Consider the following 23942-nt stretch of genomic DNA (forward strand, 5'->3'; position numbering starts at 1 on the left):
TTAAAATCAATAGTTTTTGAATGGAAAACTTGATTTAAATGGTTGATGAATGCGGTGTTTGCTTCATTACACAAAAATCCATTTTCCCTTTCACAAGGTAGAGCTGACCTCCTTACCACTGAGGGGGAGGAAGCCTCTGCCAGCAGTTGACATCTTGAAAATTTTTCAAGTTATCACAGCTCCAAGTTATAGAAAAGATAGAGCTCAGTTCATTCTTTTTGTCATCTTTGTAAGCACATGAAGTCCAGTAGGACTTCTCTTTTTTATTTCCTTTACCTTACTGCCTTTTTCTTGCACTTAGATATTCATTCTCTCTTTCTCTGTTCTTATTTGTTTTGAATGACTAGCAAAAAGCTACTGTATGGGTAATGAATATTGATGCTGCAGTGACAGCTCATCATCCCACTGTCTTCTGCCCTGAGTAGCCAATACACTCTCCCATACAAATAAAATCTTGTAAATATTTTATAAATATAAAATGGTCTCTTTCCCTTGATTTTTTTTTTTTTTTTTTTTTTACAAATTAAAACCTGTTATACTTCACCTCACAATAAAAGGAAATAACTATATCAAATCCCATTTTTCCTTCATTAAGTCCCTAAATACTGTAGAAGCGAACAAGGTTATTTTCATCCACTGTTAAAGTGCTGTCCTCCGCAGAATAGGGTAAGGTCATTTATCAGCATGCATCAATACTAAACAACAGACAGACCAGAAAATACACATTTTAAACCACAAAAGGAAAGTTAAGCAGAAGGGAAAGTGTGATGACTAGATGTGAAATTAGAGCAAGGGGCTCCTGTGCTGTCATACTAGTTACTGAAAACTGTAAGGAAGAATCAGTAAAGCCGTGGTTTGGATACTTGGACAACTGAACAGCTTTCAGTGCTGCCCCTCTGTAGCCCCCTGGTAACAGCCCGATACTCTGATGCAGGTGGGAGAAATTCCCAGTGTTGTATGGGCTAGGCATTTTTTTTGTGCTCTGTCTCGTATAATTCTATGTCTGCTTTGGTCAGAAACTCATAGCCCACAGTGGCTTTCATCCCGGGTATTCATTTGTCATTCAGACGGACAGAAACTTTGTGCAGTGAATTAGCAAAGCTTAAACTTGAAAATGCATCCTTATGACCTCTGAAGAAAATTCAGCTGTGGTTTACCTAGAAATAGCCAGTCACAAAATCACAGTAAAAGCATGTTAAATCATCCTTAAATGCAAATGATTTGTTAAGTGAGGCTTGAATCTCTGAAAAAAAACCTTTCCCAAAGTTTTTTGTTTTGTTTTGGGGTGGTGGGTTTGGTTTTTTTGTTCCCCCCCCCCCCCCCCCGCCCAGTGCTTCTCTGTATATGAACAAGTAAACTGCTGGCAACTTATCACCTACTTATCTAGACAGGCACGATTCAGGGCTGCATAAGCCGGCATAGGAATGTGTGTTTTCTATGGATATGATTAATTTTATAGACCATTTCAGTTTAGGTACTCCAAAGTAATTTGTAAGCCATGCTTAATGAAAAATAAACATTTACTTGAGGTGCATTAATGCTTTATCTGTTTTTATAACTAGACCATAGAAAAGAAAGGTTAAAAACAGAGCTTTTTAACCATTGTGTTCTAGCAGTTGGTCACATTTCATGTGTTGCTGGCTTTATTTTTTGTCATATAAAGTCTATGTGCAATTCAGAAATACCTTATAATAATTAATGCTTAATTGTAGATTTAAAAAAAAAATGCAAGGGAAGAAAAAAGTGAATGGGAAAAGAAAGTGGCACTTATTTTGGCTTACTTACATGCACTTTATGATATTTTCCCCTTTAAATACATTCTACTTGCTTTAACTGTTATATATTGAGCTTTTTTGTTTACAGTATCTCATGTTAATTAATGGTATAGTAACTTCTTAATTAGATGTTACGTTGAGCTTTTTGTTTTGTTGTTGTTTGTTTTATTTGTGGTTTTTTGGTTGGTTGGGGTTTTTTCTGAAAAGGTGTATTTTTAATTAGGATTTTGATTTCGTTTCTTGAAATGGTTGTAGCAGAAGGATAATATAGCAGATGTCTCACAGAAACAGATCCAAATAAAAGGTTGACTGTAAATCCAGCCTTGCAACCTAATACTCTAATTAGTACTGCTTTTGGTAGATGGAAAATTACTTTATGTGTGACACTATACAGAAATTATTGTTGAGCATTTTTGTGGTTTGGTTGTGCATTCATTTTTATTCTGTGTTATACTCAGTTATTCATAGCGTATCTTGTGTTTAATCTACAGAATGTTTGCAAACTATGAAAGAAAGTTTGGCTTCATTACTTTTTAGTGATATTTGTGAGTTATTTTTCTTGTATAATAATTACTGTTCATTGCTTTAAATGTTCATTTAGCTCAGGATTTTGTCCACCCTAAACTCAGATAGTCGAAATATAATTCACAAATAATAGATATAATAAATATTTTACCTTTTAGTTGACCATAATGCATTGCATTATTGATAACATTAATACATCATATAATGATTGTATATATTATATAGTATGTTATAAAGCATATTAATATATTTTGTAAAGTAAATAATAGTATTATCTAGCAATATGAGTGCAAACATTATATAAATATCATTTACCTATAAATATGTGTATTTGTATTATGGTCTTTTGGAGAGGGTCTGTGAAAGAAGAAATTGGGGGGGTTACAGAAGAAGTATAGTGAAAGATACCTAGTGAAAAATACCTAGGAGACTAGGTATTTTAAAATTTAGTTTCTTATTTAGACTGTTATGTCATTATGGAATTGTGTGAATGAACATGACATTTCATATTTTGATTTAAAGCTGTGTTTTAAAAACCGTTACTGTTTAGAATGTGAAAAGGAAGTTCTGACTAAGTTTTTTTCTTATGACCATTGAGATACAACAGGGAACAAAGAATAATTAATACCCTCTGCTTAGGAGGGAAAAAAACTAGGGACGATTTTGAGACAAGTAGTGTGGCATAAAAGGGTCTTAGGGCTACAGGGTAAAACTACCTCTTTTTTAGTGAAGAAAATGGGAGCCTGGAGAATCATTATCTGCTAAGGATAAGTGTTGAAGCCCAGTGACAGGTATTCCTGGCAAGTCGGTCAAACTATTTGATAAAGTGTTCCTACTCAAACGATCTAGTTCATCTTTTCAGCAGTAAGAGGTAGCTGTTTTTCGTTTCAAATGTAGAAATAGAGGAAGTTGCAGATCAATACTGCAAACAAGTGTTTATTGTTTAGTGATTACCAGTCATCAGTGTGTGAATTTATACGACACAACATACTTAAATTTGAAGGAAGTGGTAAGAAACAAATAGCAAATACAGATTCATCTTCTAGAACAACATATGAATATTGTGAAAGGTTAAGTCCAAAGTTAGAAAAACATCAGACTCATCCTGAGAAGTGTTAAAAAAAAAAAGGTTTCTCCAAGATCAGATATTTCACTGTCTCTTCTCAGCAGAACACTGATCAATATGACGAGCCTGTAAGACATTTTCAGTGACTGCTGCACCGTTGTGGCACAGCTCTGATGATGATACAAGCCCCCACTCAAGGCCTCTCAGTAGCACTTCTGTACCTATTTAATTCAGCAGCAGTCTCTGTTCATCTTGGATGCACAAAAAGTGGCGAGGATCAATCTGTGACCTCACCTGGCATTTCAGATTTTAATCTAGTTTTTTTAAAGTCTAAATGTTTGCAGAAAGGTTGTGTCAGTTTGTTCCATCAAATGATGAGTAATCTCAAATTTGAACATAAAAGACAGGGCAGCAACAGAACGTTGTCAGTGCTTCTGAACACTGTACGCAAACAAGTCAGGATCACTTGAACATGCTTATCACATTCGGATGGGTTTAGTTCAAGCTTTGTAATAGACTAGCAGCTGAAAAAAAGAGTATAAATTGGTGAAAACACAGTGGACTGTAAGATTGGAATTACAGTTCCATTTTTCTTTATATTGCTTCACTCAAGGCTTACCTTGATATGCCAGCTGCTTTGGTGTGGCCTTTTTTGCTTACTCCAGATTTGACATGTGTTGTTAAACAAGTTCTTACACACATCTTTGTGTCTTAGTCTAGATTAGAGAATGCTAATTCCATCAAATCAAAGCAGGCTTTGACCCTGGCACCAGCTTCCAGTGCTGCCTGTGTCTGGCCACACAGCGTGGAGTTAGTGCCTGAACATCAGATCTGAGTCTGTAGTCTAAGACTCGGTGCAAACTCAGCTTAACCATCCCACTGGGCATCCAGCCTAGTGCCTTGCAGGCTCATCAGCTTGGGCTGGAACCATTTTACCCCTTTCATTTACTTAGTAGTGCTTCACCAGGATGGCACAGAGCTTTGCAGGTTGGGTGATACTGTTCTGTACTCAAGCTGCAGTTTAGATTCAGTCTTTGTTGCCTGGACTTACCCACTTGAAGAAAAAGTTTGCTGCGGGTATCTAAAGTTTATGACTTACTTTCTTTTTTAATGCCACAACCAGTAGTCCTGATTTTGGTGTTAAGTGTTTGACATCATGTGTCTTTTGCATGTTAGCATCGTCTTTGCTGCTTCTGGGCATTTTCAAGCCATCATCACTGGCCTCCTAAGGCTAACTGATATTTACATAAGTGCTTTGTAGAAAAAAATCATTCATGGCCTTCAGTGCTATGCTTATTTCTAGTAACTGACCTGCAGGAAAAATACATATTCATGATATAGAAAATAGTGAAAGTATCAGACTTTGACATGCTATTATACAGTTTATTCAGGAGACAGTGTGGATGAGGAGGTGATAACAAGCTTAGGGCTGAGGCAAGGGAGTGCAGAGGGTGTAAGGAGCAAAGGCATAAGGACACAGGCACAATGGAGCCAGAAACATTGCCTTTCTTTTGGGGGAACACAGAAGGAAAAACAAAATAAATTGGAAACCAGAGCTGTAGACATTGTTAGAATTGTATAAATGTTCTGATATTTAATGTAGAAAATACTGTATATTAGTTGTTTTAATCCTAAAATAGTTTGTGTAATGCCAGTGCACAGAGGAGTTATAGTATTTGTGCTTGGTAGGTATTTGTTGTATCTTTGCTTTTTTATTTCCAAATCAGTGAATTCCCTGGGATCTTATATTCAGAAAGATTGTCAGGCAACATATTGTCTGAGGTGATTCTAAATATCCGAGTTTTTATATGACGGATGATTGAAAGCAAGAAAGAAATACTGATTTTTTGATCTCTTATTATTCTAACCTGTCAGGAAAATTAGGGGGATTTGCACAAGAAAACAACACCATAGATTCTGGAGAACTTGATATAGGCCGAAGAGCAATACAAGAAGTTCCCCCTGGGATTTTTTGGAGATCACAACTCTTCATTGATCAGCCACAATTTCTAAAATTCAATATATCCCTTCAGAAAGATGCGTTGATCGGAGTATATGGCCGAAAAGGCTTACCACCTTCACACACTCAGGTGAGAACTGCTTGCATGGAAAACTGTGAGCTTGTATCTTTTTGTATCTCTTTTCTTTTGCAGGATTACATACTTTACCGTTTTGCTGATTATTAGTTTTGCTTTTTATACTTTATGGATCTCATGTGATGTCCAAAACATTTGTAATGCTCTAAGTGATGGAACTAAAATGGCAGGGGGGAGTTCTTATTTATGAGCTGTTCTGAATGCTGTGAGCAGCGATGGCGCTTTAGATGTGGAGTTGTTTCATGCAGAATTTATAGGTGCTTTTTTCCTTTTGTGGTCTATAGACATATCCTTAAAAATCTAAGCAAACTAATAGAGCATGTTAGTGCCACACAAGTGGTCGAGAGTGCCTGGCGAAGACTGAATTTGCCCAATCTCCAGGAAAGAAGACAGCAGTTTTTTAAGGAAATTTCAGTTTGTTCTACAAGCAAATGCTACAGTGTTTACAGTTTGGTGTCTCAATAAATACATAAAATAAAAAATACATAATATGTGTCTATGGTGATACAGTGAACTAAAGTCGTAAAAGTGTCAGTCTTCACTAGACATTTAGTGTCTGGAAACTTCGTTCTGTAATGTCCCAGAGGGTTCATTCTGCTCAGCTCCTCAGGTTTCTAATGAGACTTTTTATTGCATATGGTCATGTATTGGACTAGTAACAAAGAAACACTTTTTATTCATAGCTATAGAAAAGTTAAAGTATAAAAGAATGAATAGTCTTCTGGATTGGCAGGAGAAAGGGAGACTCATTGCCTGAGGTGGTACTTTAGAATCAATTGTATTCAGATTATATTTTTAAGATTTAAGACCTTCCTAGTTCAGATTTCTTGCAGTTCAATATTTGTCCAAGTGCTGGCTCTGAACCATTGTTCCACCTGAAAAGGGAGTTGAGCTCATGATTTCCTACCCCATTTAGGGAATTTATGCAACATCTTACTGTTTGGTTTTTTTTAAGTATATGGATTTGCCCTGGACACTACTCTAAGCATATCAACCTAATGGTATAATTGGAATGAAGCTTGACTGATTATGCCTGATACACAGTTGCAACAGTGAATCCATAACTGCAAAATTCAAATACCTTCTTTACTAATCCCACTTTTTTTTAGTTTGATTTGCTTGCTACTGCATTATTTAGAATTATTTTGGTTTTCTTCAGGCTTAACTTTTTGAAGACCAAGAACACAGAAATACTGCTAATTATATTACCTATTTAGCAGTCACAAACCACAGAGGAAGAATTAGGGTCAGCAAAGGAGTTTCATGCAGCTAAAATCACAGAATGTTACATTAGATTTATTTTTTAATTTAATTTCCATCAAACTACAAACAGTTTACTGAATACAGAAAATACAGTTATGTTTATTTAAAAATTTGATCCTCATAAAAATTATTAAATGGATTTTCTTGAGACTTTCACATATGAACACCCACCCTCAGGCAGGCAACAAGCATGAGAAATTCTAGCTCAAAGAAAATTGATTCAGAAAGTTATCAGCCATTGGAAATAGAGGTTTGGAATACAAATGCCATCTCAATGATAACAATAATAACAGGAACCAGGGGAATGCATGTGTGGCAAGAATAAATAAAACTGAAGAAGCTGATCTGGACTGTGCATTTATATGAGAAGTTATGCAAGGAGATACGTCTGTGAAAAATGATATTTCCTTGATTCCTTATCCTGGCAGAAGATTGAAATAGGGATGCCCTTTATTCAAAAACTTGGGAAAAGGAGATAACTAAATGTGTTTCCCATCATCTGTGTTACACAGACTCTCTTCCCTTTGGTTTCCTACTACCTGAGTTTGATACAACAGAAAGAATCATTTGCAAATCCCACTACTATATCTTCTTTAGTTTCTGTGACATTTTGGATATATTGTTCCCAGGATATAGGTCAAGCTCTCTTGTCCTATTTTTGCCTGGTATATAATTAGAGTATTTTTAACAAACCATTTGACTGACACTTGATACCTTGAAAAATTAAGCATGCTTACTTATCAATGCCCTGGTGAACTTCTAGGGCAGCTTAAGATTCCCAAGGGTGCAAGGTTATCAGGTTATCAGAATGTTTATATGGCCTTGAACCCAGTGATGTCTGGTTTAGGTGCCTGAGATAAAGCATGTGTATAATCCCCTAAAAAATGTAGTTCCAGTGAGCGACTGGGGGGTCTTTTGTGACTCTGCTCCTGTATATGGGGTTAAAAAAAAAGGATTAAAATATTTGTCCACAGTTTAGGCATTTTTGCCACGACGTTCTAATTGCAGGGCTTTGATGAAGACACAAGTTGTGCTGGTAAAAACGTATTTCACCAAAGTAACTTACATAAACAGAATAAGGTATTTAGGCAAAATGAAATTAAATAGAACGTTGAGGGATTTGCAGGCATAAATGCACTTCTCACTTCCCCTAACCCTTGAGGCTTGTACTGACAAAAGTTCTTAACTGCAGGCCAGGCACAGAGGCAGCTCACTCGTATAGCTCCAAGTGTCACAGGAACGTGCTAGAAGAACACATGAATGTCCAGGTTGGGTCCCACCAAAGGCTCATCTAGCCCAGCATTCTGTCTGCGATGGTGACCGTTAGCAGATATGTAGAGATCAATATAGCAGCATGACAGATTTGTAGTGATTCTTCCTACAATGCACTCTTGGCTTCCAGCATTTCAAGGCTGAAAGAAATCCTGAGTCAAAGGTGCTGTCTTTGTGTTCTACCGCTTTTGATAGATTCTTTTTTCTTGTGAATTTGCCCAGTCCCCTTTGAACCTATGGAAGCTCTTAGTGTCCATGACATTTGCAGCAACGAGTTTCACAGCTTAACTATACATGTATCCCGTGTGTTTTGTGCAGCCTCCTGGTAGTTTTAGTTGGACACCCAGTTGGTGGTGTTTTGGAAGAGACAGTGGAGAGTTTCTCACAGATTTCTTCTTTTTGATTTGTACATCTCTGGTGTCCTCAATGAGTTTGATTTTTTTCCCAGTCTATATGGTCATTCATTGCATGAATGTTGCTTCAATCTTTTGATCAGCCGTGTCTTTTTCTGAATTTTCTCCAGTTTTACTGCAGCCTTTTTGAGCTGGAGAGACTACAACAGCACAGAACACAGCAGATGTTCAACTACGGTGGTTTCATACAACGCCTTAATGATGTTTAGGTTTTTTTTATTGTTATTGTAGAACTGATATATCTGTAGATCTGTCTACCATAGCTCCAATATCTCATCCCAGAATGATAAAAGTTGGCTCAAAGCCCATCTGTGGATGTGTAAAGCTAGGGTTATTTCATGAGGACTTTGAAAAGTAGGATATCACCCATATATATCACTTCATGTCTACATTTCTTGAATGCTATGTGCCCTTATCTCCTAGTCACAGAGTGACAAGTGCTAATAACCAAATTTATGCAAATGAGCAACTGCTGCCTGTTTCTCAGATGTCGGTATTTGAATTTTATGATCTTATGTTAAATAATAGAGAACTGATTGCTACCTGCACTCTAGTAGCATTCAAAAATGTAAGGAAACTACCAGCTGTCCCCCTCCAATATCTGTGCTCATATGATAACCCTACATTTGTAACCACACACCACCATCTTCTTTAGCTTCCTCCTTACAGCTTCGGTGTTTCTATCATTTTCTGCCTTGTCTCCATGTCACTTTTGATTATAATGCAAAACTTGCATATTACATTTGCCACCTTGTTCTGCACTTCTCTCCTAGACCCTTTTCTTGTTTATCCGCCTTTTTTGTGTTTGTCCAGTTAAAACCAGACAGCAAGTAAGAGGAAACTCTGATGCCAATTGTTCTGCTACTGTGATGGACATAATGAAAGTATGATAGAAATGCACATGGGGGACACCTCGAGAAATCTTTTAGTCATCCTCGTCTTGGAACAGGATCAACTATCTCTAAACCATTCCTATCAGTTGCTTAGCATTTCTTCATAAAATACTAATAGAATGTAGCAAATTTAACACTTCTCTGCCCCATGATCCAAAATAGTAGGGATGCAGCATTTAGGAAATGGTTTGATATCTTATAATCAGGACAGAATTTTTGGTTGTGTTTTTGTATTCTCTGTAGGTACTGAAATCAGTCTCAAGCGCAGCCGCTATGTGTGTGTCACAGACCGATCTGAGATGCAGAGTTCTTTCTTTCTGGGGAATCATAAATAAATCAACCAGAAATAATTGACGGTGGCTGTCCATTCAAAACCCAATCAATGTGAGCCTGAAAGTCTTTGTGACACTTTCTAAAAATGTCAGTTCCATTGCAGCCACGGAATCAATATGTTTATTTAAAGAGACTTTCAGAATAAAAAAAAAGGGCTTTGGTTTAAAGCAAAACTGAATGGAGTGGTAGGGCAAATCAGTGCATTTAAACTCAATATAAAGGTAATTAATTTATCCTCATAGGAGGAAGATAAAATTAGTATGTTTTTTGCTTATGAAGATAATTGTTTTTCCAGACTTTCTGTTATCGTGTTCTAAATACAAGAAAACAGCCTTTAAAAGGGTTAAGATCAATTATTGTTTTTTGCCAGGGGACAGACTGAACAGTAAATTCCCCTCTGTATGGCTTTTAAAATGTAGTCTAAAATGGTGTTCTGATAACGGCATATGTCCTTATTACATTACAAATACAAAATCATTAATAGGACCGTGCTTGTCAGCCATTAGTATACTCTTTGTGGTCAATCAAGTAATCACTTGTTCCTGTATCAAAAATATTGTTCTCATCTTAAACTGTCCTCCTACAAAAAATGACCCTCTGCAGTATACAAATTACAAGGTTTCTCCTAATGTCTTTAAATGGCTTGTTAGGAGTTAGAACTCCCTGAGCTTTTTCTCTTTTAAAATATTAGTGAAAAATGCAACCAGACAGAAGTGTTTGCCAGGCAGGAGGGAAAAAAAAAAAAAGCCTAAAATTGTTTTTCTCTCTCTCACAAAATAGGATAAATATTTAATTCTCTGACAAATTAGAATGTTGAATGGTTTTGAATAATTGGTGCTCTCCCAAAACAGTTGCATTCGTTTTCATGTGGTGCTGCACATATATTCAGAGTGACAGCGTACCGAGGTACCAGCTTCTCCACATCCTAATCACATTCTGTTCTATTCTGCTGGTTCAGACATAGCTGGAAAAATGTCTCAGGTGTTGACAGAGGCATGTTAACCACCCCAAATGGTAGGAAGATAATTCTGATTATTGAGAAGGAACATGAGATGCTGATACATTTTTCTAAGCCCCACTGATGGTTTTTAACAAAACAGTATGTTCTGTCCATTGATCTGGGATACCATATTTTTTTGTCAGTTGGTTATTTTCAGCAGTTCCGGTGTTTAATGCTTTCCATCTCCTCTGTTGGGCTTCTGTCATAGGGAACAAAGCCCTTGCTCTCCTTCCTCCAGAGCTCTGGACTACTCAAAAGGGACATCAAACAATTTAATCCTTCATCCAAAACTAAATGAAAAGCAAAGTAGATTATTGGTGTTGGATATTATTAATAACCCATATGCAAATAACACACTTTGAATGTTAGCTCTCACACGTAATGTAGGTGGCAGTCATGACTGCAGACTCATTACAACCGTTTGCTTTCCCCCAATATATGTAATAGGTTCATTGGCCACTTGTGACCAAAAAAGCTACTCTGAACAAAAATACCAACTACTCCTCATGTTTATTAAAGCCTCCTGTCTGTTCCTGCCCACAGTATGACTTTGTGGAGCTCCTGGATGGCAGCCGGCTGATCGCGAGGGAGCAACGCAACCTGCTGGAGTCGGAGCGAGCGGGGCGGCAGGCGAGGTCTGTCAGTCTCCACGAGGCAGGTTTCATCCAGTATTTGGATTCTGGCATCTGGCACCTGGCCTTTTATAATGATGGGAAAAATGCGGAGCAGGTGTCTTTTAATACCATCATTATAGGTAAGCACGATCTTCAAAGCTCTCACCAAATGCTAGGCTCTGGTCAGGTTTTTTAGGAATACAGAGATATGTTTTGTAGTTAAATGATCTGAATTTTTTCACAGATTTTCAACTCGTGTTTCTTTTAGTGATGAGAATAAAATGCAGAATGTGTATTTTAATGACTTAGTCTAAGGCATAAGGAGTGTACTGTCTTGTAAAACAGTGCTTGAAAGGAGGATATGGTTTTGAAGTATTTGTTAAATGGCACAGGGCTGGATTTTAAGTATGGGGCTCATATGGTTTTACCATTATATTTTGAGCCTTTTTGTTGGAATGCAACATCCTAAGATACTAGAGGCATCAGCAACAGAAAATCACAGCTATTCACGCTCTTCAAACAACCCAAATATAAACACTCCTCCTGGAGCGAGAGCATGCTGTCAGTTAGTAGTGGTTTAGATGATAGGTACTTCATGTGGTGGGCGTCTGTGAATTATCCTTTTTTTTTCCCTGTAGAGTCTGTGGTGGAATGCCCCCGAAATTGCCATGGTAACGGTGAATGTGTTTCTGGATCCTGCCATTGTTTCGCTGGATTTCTGGGCCCCGATTGTTCAAGAGGTAAATCAACCCAATGCTTTTCTTCAGTCAGTTTAAGCAAGCATGAAGACAAGTACAACAGGAAAGCAACCAGCATGTGACTCGCTTCTTAAATGTTCTTCTTTATAAAGCTTTGGTGAATAACTTGGTTTTAATTTTTCTGTTGTGTGTTAATTTCGCAGCAGCCTGCCCGGTGTTGTGCAGTGGCAATGGGCAGTACTCCAAAGGACGCTGCCTGTGCTACAGCGGCTGGAAGGGCACCGAGTGCGATGTGCCTACAACTCAGTGCATCGATCCCCAGTGTGGGGGCCGGGGCATCTGCATCATGGGCTCTTGTGCCTGCAACTCTGGATACAAAGGAGAAAACTGTGAAGAAGGTAAATGAGAAAATATGTACCCCAGCACCTGCTGTTCTTGGTCATGTTTCCAGCTAGCATGTCCAGTTTTATCAGTTTTGCTGGGTCCAGATCATATGTACTAAGTGTTTCTTCAAAAATCATTTTAGAATGATTCTACAGAATTATTATATTTTATTTATTCTCTAGTAATCAGTGGGAAAGCTCTTAATAATGTGTAATATCTTTTTGCTTGCCAGTAATTTTTTTTTATTTTTTATTCTGACGGAGGTCAACTAAGAAGAAAGCACTCAAAAAACAGATGTTGGAATACAGGAAGACTTACTGATTTTTCACAGTGTAGAATAAATCATTAATGTATTGCATTTGTTAGTGATCTTTTCCACCAACCACACTCTGGAAAGTGCCGATTCAAATGCATCAGAGTGAAAAATGATGCGTCATTTTTGTATTCCAGAGATGTGCATAATAATATTCATTCTGATGTGCTGCAAAATGCAGTTCATTTTCCATTCAATTTTTTTAGGGAGTAAAAAGTGCCATTTTCTTTTTCAATCAAATTGATTTTATTGATCTCCACGTACAAAGTAATGCAATTAAGTCTCTGGAATTAAATTTTCAGACCATTGACCCTACAAGTGTAACATTTTATTGAGTCAAATTGCTAAATTAAATCTCGTCATCTAAAGCACATTAAAGTGAATTAAGATGGATAGACAGTGCGCAACTCCCTTATTTCTGAAACAAGTTGAGGGTCCCGTACAGCTGTCAAAACTCTGTAATGGTGGATCAGCTCAGTTGGTGCCGAGTGCTGCAGTGAATCCTATACTTGTGGCGCTGTGATTATACAGAACAGAGATCAGTTGCCCAAGACCCAAAGCCAGTCTTGTTGTAATTCAGAAAAAATAGCAAACCTTGAAAGATTCTCCGTTAAATCAGCAGTAGCCTGTAAATGTCTCAATGTCAGTTATGTGCACACAGAAATTTCACAATACCACAAAGTGATGTGGAAGCGAGATGTTTTTACAAAGAAAATTGCTGCTAAGCAGTTAGTGATGATAGAGTGATTTGCCTTGTAGCCAGAGAAGGGTGGCTGGCACCAGGATATGATACATTGGTCCTCACTCATTGCAGTGAAACAAAGGTGAACTTCTCATCTTCAACCTACTAATGTATGCTTTTAAGACTACTGCAGTGCTGCCTATTTCACAAGGTGTTAAAATGTGGATTAAGCCCAAAAGAGCTGTGAACATCTAAGGGCTGATTACTGTCGTTAGGAATGACAGGTTTGAGCTGACCTTTCTCTCATCTTTCCGCAGCGGATTGCTTGGACCCAGCCTGCTCCAGCCACGGCGTGTGCATCCACGGCGAGTGCCACTGCAACCCAGGCTGGGGTGGCAACAACTGTGAAATCCTGAAGACAATGTGCCCTGACCAGTGCTTGGGCCACGGCACCTACCTTCAGGAGAGTGGTACCTGCACCTGCGACCCCAACTGGACAGGTCCCGATTGCTCCAGTGGTAAGGGTTAAAAGCACTCGCATTTCGTAAAATGATGACATCTTGAATAGCAGCATTTTAATAACAATATTGTGTTAGGACCTGGCCTACTGAGCTGATGGAAGTCTTTGAGCTGACTTCAGCATGAACTTGTGAATTGATTCAAAGGTTCAAAATAACTGGTGAATTTGTAGTATTTGAAAATCAGTGTATTTGTTGGTATCTTTTAGCTGCATTCATCTGGTAACTTAATTCACATGCAAATACAGAACTTTCTTTGTACCATATGTAGATCCAAGTATCATCTTACCTAATAAATCTATTTAGAAACAGTTTAAAAATATCTTCAGCTAATTGGAGGTATTCCTCTTGAAAAATAGACAGCATTCCAGTTTGAAGGCAAAGGAAATGCAAAAATTAATCCTAAACAGCTTTCAAGGAAGGGCACAGACTGCCAGGGTGGAAGGAGTTGGTAGGAGTGAAGAAGCAGAGTGATTTCTTGTAGCAGAGGGATTTCTCTGTGAGCTTAGTAAAAGTATAGTCTGAGTTTAGAAATAAAAGACTAAAATGACTGAACATACTATCACAGACAGCAGAATCCAAATATAAAGTATGACAACATGCTTTTTACAAATACGCGTTTTAGAATATTGTTTGGTAGCCACATATCAAAAGAGAAATCTTGTCTAACTGTGAGACGTGTATTTGTCTAAAACAGTTCATCTAACAACTCAGATGATTTTGTTAATGAAAACTGAACACATGGGCTAGCTGGGTTTATTCCAGCTTATGAATAAATATAACTTTTTCATGAGGAACCATCTTTTTTAAACAAATGTACTTCCTGACCAGGATCTGTGATACTGCCTAATGGTTTATGCATAGGAGAGTGATAGGACAGAGTTCCAAACATTTAAGAAAAAGTGACAAAGAGAAGAAAATTTTGTTCTCTGTTACGTTTATTTAGAAAAAAAAAATGCTATCTGAACATTTCTAGCACTAAAAATGGCTATTTGTGAGAGACTCTTTCTAGTTCTCAGGCAAAATGTGGATCCTCTTATTTCTTGGCACAGTATCCTCAACACTATTCTTGATGATTCAGTTATGCTCCATGTTTTACTTAGGTTTCAAGGAACGGCTGGTCATTGAAGTAAAATAAAATTTCTGATCTTAAATATTTCAAACGCATTAAATTCATGAAAGAGCTTTGTAAAAATATGCACAGGCTACTTGCTGGTCATGCAAAATGACCTTCAGAGCGGTACACTAAAAAAGTAAATCTTAACCATACACATTTTGTTAAGCTGCTAGAAGAAAAAAAGAATGAGTTGTTTCTATCAGATGAGTTTATAGGTTTGAAATCAGCAGAGCTTTCCTCTATCTCCATCAGCAGTTTGTCCGTTAATTAGCCCTTCAATTCCACTTCAATTAAATTAACTCTAATTAATAAGTTCATTACAAAGATTGACGCACCTTGCTCAAAGCTAGTGTGCTAAAAGCTGATAAACACCTTCACCCTAATGAAAAATTGATTAGATTGAAGAGAAATAAACCTTTCTTTCTTGGAGCTGCGTTGATGTTTTGTGACTCTGAAGTTAATCAAAGCATCTTGCATCTCTTAATCAAAAATCTAATTCAAAGTAGATATAAAATGCTGTATAGGAAAAAAAAAAGGGAGCGGGAAAATTACAACTGTCTTTCTCCATAAAGGTTTTGAGCTGTTTCTTCTGGGAAATATCACAGCTCCTTGATAGGGTGTTTAATGTTCCACAGCACTTTGAGACAGAGGGTTATGCTCTATGCGGGAAGAAAACCACTTTTGAGTGGAAAACTGGAAACCTTTCTTGTACTGAATGCTTCTTTCTTTTGCTGTTGAAAATAATTTCAGTCTTTTATTACTAAGCTATTTGTTGTCTTTCACAAGAAAACAAAAAACTAAATACAGTACCTTTACGAAGCAGTACGTGGTTACAGCCAGCTGTGTGCCAAGGAACTAAAGAAGTCCCTCAGGCTGTATTGTATCTCCTCTTGTTTTCCCGTTGTCTGCTTAGCAGAAGTAAAGTTTGCTTGCAGTCTGACTAAATGAACCAAAACTGTAAATGCAAAATCTGGCAGTCTAGATTATCGTCTTGTATTAGCTGAGACTTAACATGCGTTGTTTGGCCTCTGACTACCTTTGGCTGTTAACGTATTTTTCAATTATTCTATCACTTACAAGATCCTGTTACTATATGTAAATGACAAGTTAAATTGCTGTATGTTGATTTATTTTTTTGAACAATCTATTATTTAAACCAGACTGTTCATAGCTGTCACTGATACAAATTTACTGAAAGTAAAAGAGAATCATCTTTTATATTTAACAGATGTGTCAGTATGTCAGCATAGTACTAATTTGTCTCACTAAGGCTGATTCTTTATAATGAAAAACTGTGTCAGAAATGGCACATTTTTACTTTGAAAGAAAACAGGGAGAAGCATAGGGAGGGAAAACCTTGTTAAAATGAACTGTCATTAATACTGGATTTTTACACACACCACACAGTGACCTAGGTATATGGTACATTTAGTCATTAGGAGTACATGGTAAGTTCAAATATGTGTAAGTACCATAGTCTAAGTTACAAAAGGTTACTCTTAAGGCATCTGTGATCACAAAAAATATTACTGAAAATTATTCAGAGCTAACAGAAGAACTGTGGACACTTAAGCACTGCTAAGTCTGCGAGATAACTAAGTGAGCATTAGCACAGCGGTAAAACTGTACTCTGCTTCGTGTTGGGTCCTACCTGAAAATGCCTTCCACAGTAATTCGATTTGATTTTCAAAGATTTTGATTTTCAAAGATCTTTGCCTTTCTTATTCTTCTACGTTTTGAATTAAAACACAGCGCTGCTAATTAATGCATACCCTCTCTCTCCCATGTGCACTCCCTGCCTCCTTTTATCCCGCTCTCTCCTCTCGGATGCAGAGATCTGCTCGGCGGACTGCGGCACGCACGGTGTGTGTATGGGCGGCACGTGCCGCTGCGAGGAAGGCTGGACGGGCGCAGCCTGCAACCAGAGGGCCTGCCACCCTCGCTGCGCCGAGCACGGCACCTGCAAGGACGGCAAGTGTGAATGCAGCCAGGGATGGAACGGAGAGCACTGCACCATTGGTAGGCTGGCCGCGCTTTACCCTGTCCTTCGCTGCAAAGTTGAAACGGCTGGCGCTGCCAGCCATGGCTGAATAAGTAGTGCATTACTTTGAAGCTCGTTTCTTCACATTTGCATGTGTCAATCTTTGTAAAGGAGTTGATATTTTAAGAAAGGAAATGGTTGTATAATAGCTCAACAGTTCTTCATACCCAGTTTACCATGAAAAGGAGGTGGAAGAATTTCCTTTTCAGCCTTTTCTCTTTAACTGCTTTTTGCCAAGGGGGAGGTTACTTCTATTTTAACCTGTAAATATATTATTTCATTTCTACTTTTCTGTTTCTTTTGTGATAGCTTTGTGTTTTTCAGAAATTAAACTTCCTATTGTTTTCCTTTTTTTTTCTTTTATGGAGAAGCTTTAAAAAGTGACACACCTACACAAAAATATCACTTCCACCTTGTAATAAATGTGATCTAGCTGCCCAAAATCATATTTTTGTCAACATGATGCTCTATTTTAGAATTATACCAGTTCTCTTTCATGTAAATAATCTAAGTTTTACAGCTCATTGAGAAGAAGCCATCCTTATTAATAGATTCTCTGTTTCTGTAATCAAGTTAGTTCTAGCACCTGGAAACCTTTGGAAATTACTGTGCCTTTATCAATAGAGATTTTCTTACTCAGTTATGTACAGTCCGTACGCCCTGTATACAGGAGGATATCCCTCTCCACTGCACAGGTCTTGACGGTGAGCTAGCATGAGAAATTATGCATGTAAATAAGGGGACGAAGAAAAAGTGGAGGAGGAGTTGCCAAAAGCTTTATCTTTTTTATATTGACTTTGTATAGCTGTAGTGCTAAGAAATTCACTTCCACACTAATTCCTTCTTATACACCCTTTGTGCAAGACGCTGCAGGTCTGTAATAGAGGAGGAGGCTCCTATCCAAACACTTTTTGTCTCAGCATAACCAGGCAGAGAAGCTATTGCGTGACAACAGGTAGAAGTACAGACAAAGGAACTGGTTGTGCTCAAACTGTGAGAGGTGGCCAGCTTGTATTTGAGTGCGTGGGGAACATTACACAGAGCTCAGCAAATGCTGTGACAGGAGTAACAATGTCACTCGGCAGGTGTTTGTGGGGCACAGCTCCCACGTGTGGGCAGCATCGTGGTTAAGCATGTAGAGGTGGATTGAACAGACCATGAAAGAGGTGGCCGAAGGTCAAGCAAAGGTCTTTTCCAACCAAAACGATTCTGTGATTCTAAAGGCGAGAGTAACATTGAGTGATGGGGAAATCAAGGATAATCCAAATAGTCAAAAAGAATTCCAATAACTTAAAAAAACCCATAGTTTTATGCTTGGGGAGGTGGAAGAGAGTCAGTTAAAAGAGGCGATGTAGCCAAAGCAACAGGATATGACAGCAAGTCTAATAGCGGTAGAGCTGATGGATGTGAATGTGGCATTATTTGCTTTTGCCACAAGCTAAAAAGAGGCTGGGGAATTTTAACTTTGTGGACGTTTTGGAAGAGCTGTGACTCTGAATGTCTTAGCACAACTAAACTGTCACTGGGGCATGAGTGTCTAGAAAATAGTAAAGCCCAGGCTGCATTCCCCGGTAGCTCACAGCCCTGACCGAGGGGCAAGGTGGTGGTGCTGCGCTTGGAGGTCACAGTGGTGTGGGCTTTGAGGGCAGGGAAAATGAGAGCCTGATACAGCTGCATTAGCTGATACCCACATCACTGCACCAGGAAGATGAGGCAAGGTTTTATTATGCAGAAGGGAGCCAGGTGTGAAGCAGTAAGACTGATTCATGAATTATTTTTTACAGAAGTCACAAATCGATTTTTTTTTTTGTCATTTACTAATGAAATTGCTCAGACATGAGCGAGTGGGAACGAAGGTCCATCTGCAGAATCGTGGGGAGAATCGATGGGGTTAACGTTTTTGAGGAGCTTCCAGAAAACATGCTGACAAAGGGAGTAGAGAGGTGGGGAGAGAACTGCTTTCTGAACAATGAAATAAAGTAAATCTTTAGAAGTAGGATAAGGCCTTTCCCTTGACCGCTTTAACTTGCCAACGAGCAATTACTCAGCAGATCGCTCTGCTGTTGGTCTCACTGACCTTGGCAGCGTTTCAAAGGTTGTAGTTATACACGGATGAACTGCTCTTGAACAATTTTTCCAACGTATTAAGCACAAACAAGTTTTTTCTCAGCACTGGGCGAGCAGGTCTGTCTTCCCACCTGTTTATTCTTTAAATGGGTGTTTACTTTGCAGCTGCTGCTGTAAAGATAGTTTGATATGTTTATATTGCCCTTACAGCCTCCAAGACAAGTAATGAGGCACAGGCTCTAGCCTGCTGTTACATTTATTTTTCTTAGAGCTGTTTTCTTCAGGAGGCCAGTGTTATGGAGAAACCAGGTCATTTTATTGCTCATTTCCAAGAGTATTTCCACTTAGTGGAGTGAAAATTGTTGCTTTCCCAGCTTGGTAAATGAAGAGTCAATTTGCCTTTCTCTCACCTGCCCTAGAGTAGAATGTAGCTCTTTCTGAGCAATACATTTCAAAACACAGGGGACATCAAAATGTTTCCCCATGAAAACCATTTTTTCAATTATCACCCTCTATTTGTAACCCAGACTTTTTTATGCTATGTAGAATTCCCAACCTGGTAGCATAATATTTACGTAACTTCTGTTACGCATATGAAAAACACCCACTTGTACTTTATATCTCTAAAAATAAACAATTGCATCGTTCTTATTTCCAAAAGTCATTAACCATTTAGCTGCAGTAGTGTGAAGCACTGTAGAAATGCAGGTATATTTATTTGATGCAGCTGTTAGCTGGAAGTCACATGTAGTGCGATGGCCTAAATTTACTACTTCTTGGGGAAAGGAATATTCCAAAGAAGTTGTAAATTTTAAGGTAAATGAATTTAATTGCTTTTTGGGAAAGGAGTAGCCAGCCAGATCTCTACCTGGATGCACAAAATGCAGTACATCTGTATGCATTAATCATAGAGGCACTAACTGGAATGTGTACTGAATCACCTAAATCCATAACTCATTTGATCAAAGTGATTATGTCTTTTTTGTGAAGCATGAATGCTGTTTAAAATGTTAAGAGTGTTTTGCACCTCAAGTAATGATTTTTATATATTTCTAAATGCTGACTGAATTTCAGTTAGCCCACTGTTTGTATAGTCAGTTGACATGTATTAAAGGGTCAAAAGAAGGAAAAACCAAACTTATCTCAATTAAAACAAGGTAGTCCTTAGTTTTATTCATGTCTAATAATTTTTCAAACCCTAGATTGCTTCTTGGGTTGTGCTAATTTTTATGTATGCCTCAAGAAATGGAAATTTGGCCAAAGGAAATTCTAATTGCTCTAAACTTACAGAGGCCATTTGTTTATTCTTTGGGACATTGGGAAGGAGGATCACAGACGATTGCAAATGTTTGACGAAATTTAGGCATCTGCTTCTTAGCATACCTAGGTTAATCATAAGTTTAACAAAGCCCTAAGGCTGCAGATCACAAAACAAATATGAAATACATCTATATTTTATACATATTTCATTTGTGAGAGAGAACAGAATAGTCTAAATAAAGCAGATTTTTTTTTTCTTTTTTGAAGCAATGTGTGTAATAAAGGAGAAAGGTTGTTTTAACTAATGTGGTAGACCTGATGTGTGTTGCTGGTACCCACTGTTCCATTATGCATTTCTGGCACGGGGTAGCTCCAGCTTCAAACCCACACCTGATGTGGACCACGCTTGTGAGTCATTGCCTTTGTTCTGAACACATACTTCCAGAGTTTTATATCAAAGATGTTCAGCAGATAACTACATGCTGAGCATTGTGATGAAATTCATCTAATAAGAATTAAGAATTTATTGCTGTTGCTTAGCATCCCACAGGTTTGAACTAAACACTGGCAATGTATGTTCCAAATACTAAGCAGTTTAAGATATCTAGATTGCTTACTGTCTTTTCCCTCCTGGAAATGAAATATTTTAACATTTCCTATATCCATGTGAGAACAGGTTAAATCAACAGTTTAGTGCAAAGCTAGGGCAAATCACCTGTCAATTGTTTATGTGGCCTGGGACTGACACTCATGGGTCTGAGGTGAACATCCATATATTATTTTGTGAAGCTCAGCCTGCATCTCAATGTGATACAAGACCGTACATGCACAGCTGGTGCCCAGGTGATAGCCTGGCTGAAAATTTGCTCCGTAATTAAGTTTTCATAACACAGTTGTGCTAAAATATGTTTTTGTTTCCTTTCTGTCCTGGCTTACAATGAGTTCAGTGACCCTCTCCTGTCTCAGTAGTTATTTTGTGAGATTGGAACAGATATTATATCAGAAAGTCTATTATATTTTGTGATATAACTGGCATGTACCATGAGTAAATTAAGTCACAGGAAGCCCATAAATATGAATACTTTTCCAGCAGCTTTTCCACCAGAGTCTGTTATCTGAATGAAATTAGTAAATAATTATATTGGTGGGGAATCTGCTATATCCATGTGCTGTGTAACATCTCAGTTTTACAATGCAGCTTAATTTTTTCAATAGACCAAATTAGTTTTAGAGTAATCTAAATTGCAAATTGGGCAATTTGCATTGAAACTATGCCTTCTTGTTCAGATTTGTCAACACCTCTTTTTTAAAAAGTCTTTAACATTAAGCATGGGTGGGTAAGACCATCTGTTTATAGAGCTTGCCTGCAGCTCCGTTACTTAACACATGAGACAGGTTACAGCTGTTTAATTGTTATTGTGTTGAACGATTATCTTTCAGTCCAAAATTAATATTTATATATGTGTGCACGGAAAGCATGTCATTAAACATAAGTGATCTAAATGTGGATTAATGTCATTAAGCATTCGTATTAATCCCTCAAGAGGGCTGAAGTTAACATCATGGTATTTGAGTGCTGCATAAGGCTACTTTACCTGGTCCATGAACTGAAATTCAAATCCAGTGGTGGCCCATTGTACAAGTGTACAGCTTGTAATATGTTTTTATTCCAGTGAGAATTGGTTTATCGCCTAAGAATTACCCCTAATATGTAGTTTAGAAAAAAATAACAAAGGACAGCAAAGTATTTATTTTAACCTTTTTATTTGCATGAAATGGCATTAACAAGACATTAAAACCAATCAAACCACAAATGTTTTTTCTTCAGCAAGATGTTTCTAGTTTCAGCTACTTTAGCTAGAAAAACAGGAAAGCCATCTGGTTTAGATTTTCCGAATTATGAAAAAAATAAATAACATCTAGAGCACACTCCCATAAGTGCATTTCCATTAGTATACACTCTGTCCTGGTTGCTGGTTGAATTGGTTTTCTGACTAGGGACAGACACAATGGCTTTTGTGAGCTGGTTTTCTAGGTGACTGTGAGCGGTGTAAGCTCAGAAGTGCTGCTAGCGTCCAGCAATGCCAAGAAGTGATCTTCTCCACTAAATTTTGTGGTCTGCACCTGCTCTCTTCAACACATGTTTAGCTTATGGCTCCTTATATTACAGATTTCAAAATTACTACAGGGAGATGTCACTTTATCTCTTTATAAGATCAAAGAGCAAGTCAAGGCAAATGCGTTCCTCCTGTTAATCAAAGGAAGTGCCAATAGAAAACCTGATATGGCTATATATCATTACACTATATAGTATGATCTTGACAAAGGAAGTCATGGACAGTTTGAGGGCTTGATTGATCCTCTCTGCATTCGCAGGTTAAAGGGAGAGCTGCATGGGTAACTGGTGTTAGGATGATCACCATCATTTTCGTACTGATGCTAAGTTACTAAGCATGGTTTAGATTTCTCCAAAGTTTAAGTTACTGAGAATACTCACATTTCATAGTGCTTTAATGGGTCAGGTATTTAATGTACCTTAATGCATTCATGCCAAGAATCCGTGAATTTTAAGATCCTTTTCAAATTCTGGAATTTTGATCAGAAGGAAACTTTTGTCCTTCAAATTAGAATAATTACTACTGCATTAGTATACTCTGTAATTATCCAAATTCCTAGATTTATGTTTTTCCTTAGTTTTGAGTTCATGGAATCGTACTTCAGTACAAATTTCATCTTAAAAGTAAGATTGTTTCTGAATGAAGGTATGAGCTTTCACATTCAAATAGATTGTTCTCAGAGAAAATGACTGGAAATTAATCCTATCAGGTATCAATTAGTTCACCACAATATTGTGAGTGAAATGCTACTCCCAAAACACCTGACTACATTTGAGTTAGGATTTCACCACAATATTTACACCTGTAGCTTCAATACAAAATCTTCATGGAAAAGAGAAGATGACTTTCTTGGCATCAGAGGACTGATAGCCGCAGTTCAATAAGATTTCATGAAATATAGTACACTTATGATTTTGATCTTTCTTTTGCCTGAAGAGCATCTTATTAATTTGCCAGGCCAAGCCTTGAATATGCAAAATATTTGTATGTTTGGTAACTATAAAAATATTAAGTTACCAGTTAAATTTAAGACAGTGCATACATATCTGAAGCTGTGAAAAAAAAGTGAATTATTGGTCAGGCCTCAACACATTTCAAGGCAGAGTATCTCAAATACAAATTATCTGTTAGCATACTTTAAATTGCTAATTGGTTGATTTGCATTTAAATGAGGACCACATGTGAAGTTCAAGTTAGGCACATTTTCAGAAAACAGCAGAACCCTCTGAGATGTGAAGAATTTTAAAGCGTGTTGCAAAGCTCACTTGAGCTGAAGTGGCCAGAAAGTGCGTGCTTTTGTACATGGGGTAGTCGCATGCTGCTCAGGTGCATTCTGAAAGTACTTCCAGTCAGGAAGACAGGTGGAAACAAAAATGCTTCCCATCCCATTCTATCCCTTAATATGCTTCTAAGCCAAATTTCTCTTTCATGCAGTTCTTAATGTAAGCATCAGATTTCACCTGCATCTGTCTTGGCAGGTCTTTGTGAGTTTGTC

The 23942-nt window shown here is 37.7% G+C and overlaps 1 protein-coding gene across 7 annotated transcripts in view; it reads left to right on the forward strand.

Annotated features, from left to right (window-relative positions):
- Positions 1-23942, forward strand: part of TENM3 (teneurin transmembrane protein 3) — a gene marked incomplete at both ends in the record, with an annotated part of 311431 nt that overhangs the window by 219402 nt on the left and 68087 nt on the right. For all 7 annotated transcript variants that reach the window (XM_080343548.1, XM_080343549.1, XM_080343550.1 and 4 more), the window contains 6 exons: positions 5242-5456; positions 11180-11390; positions 11889-11990; positions 12152-12346; positions 13645-13845; positions 16796-16981. In XM_080343548.1, the coding sequence (XP_080199674.1) occupies positions 5242-5456; positions 11180-11390; positions 11889-11990; positions 12152-12346; positions 13645-13845; positions 16796-16981 (1110 nt within the window). The remainder of the gene's footprint in view (positions 1-5241; positions 5457-11179; positions 11391-11888; positions 11991-12151; positions 12347-13644; positions 13846-16795; positions 16982-23942) is intronic.

The sequence above is a fragment of the Nesoenas mayeri genome (genome assembly GCF_963082525.1).
Source record: "Nesoenas mayeri genome assembly, chromosome: 4".
NCBI classification, from domain to species: Eukaryota; Metazoa; Chordata; class Aves; order Columbiformes; family Columbidae; genus Nesoenas; species Nesoenas mayeri.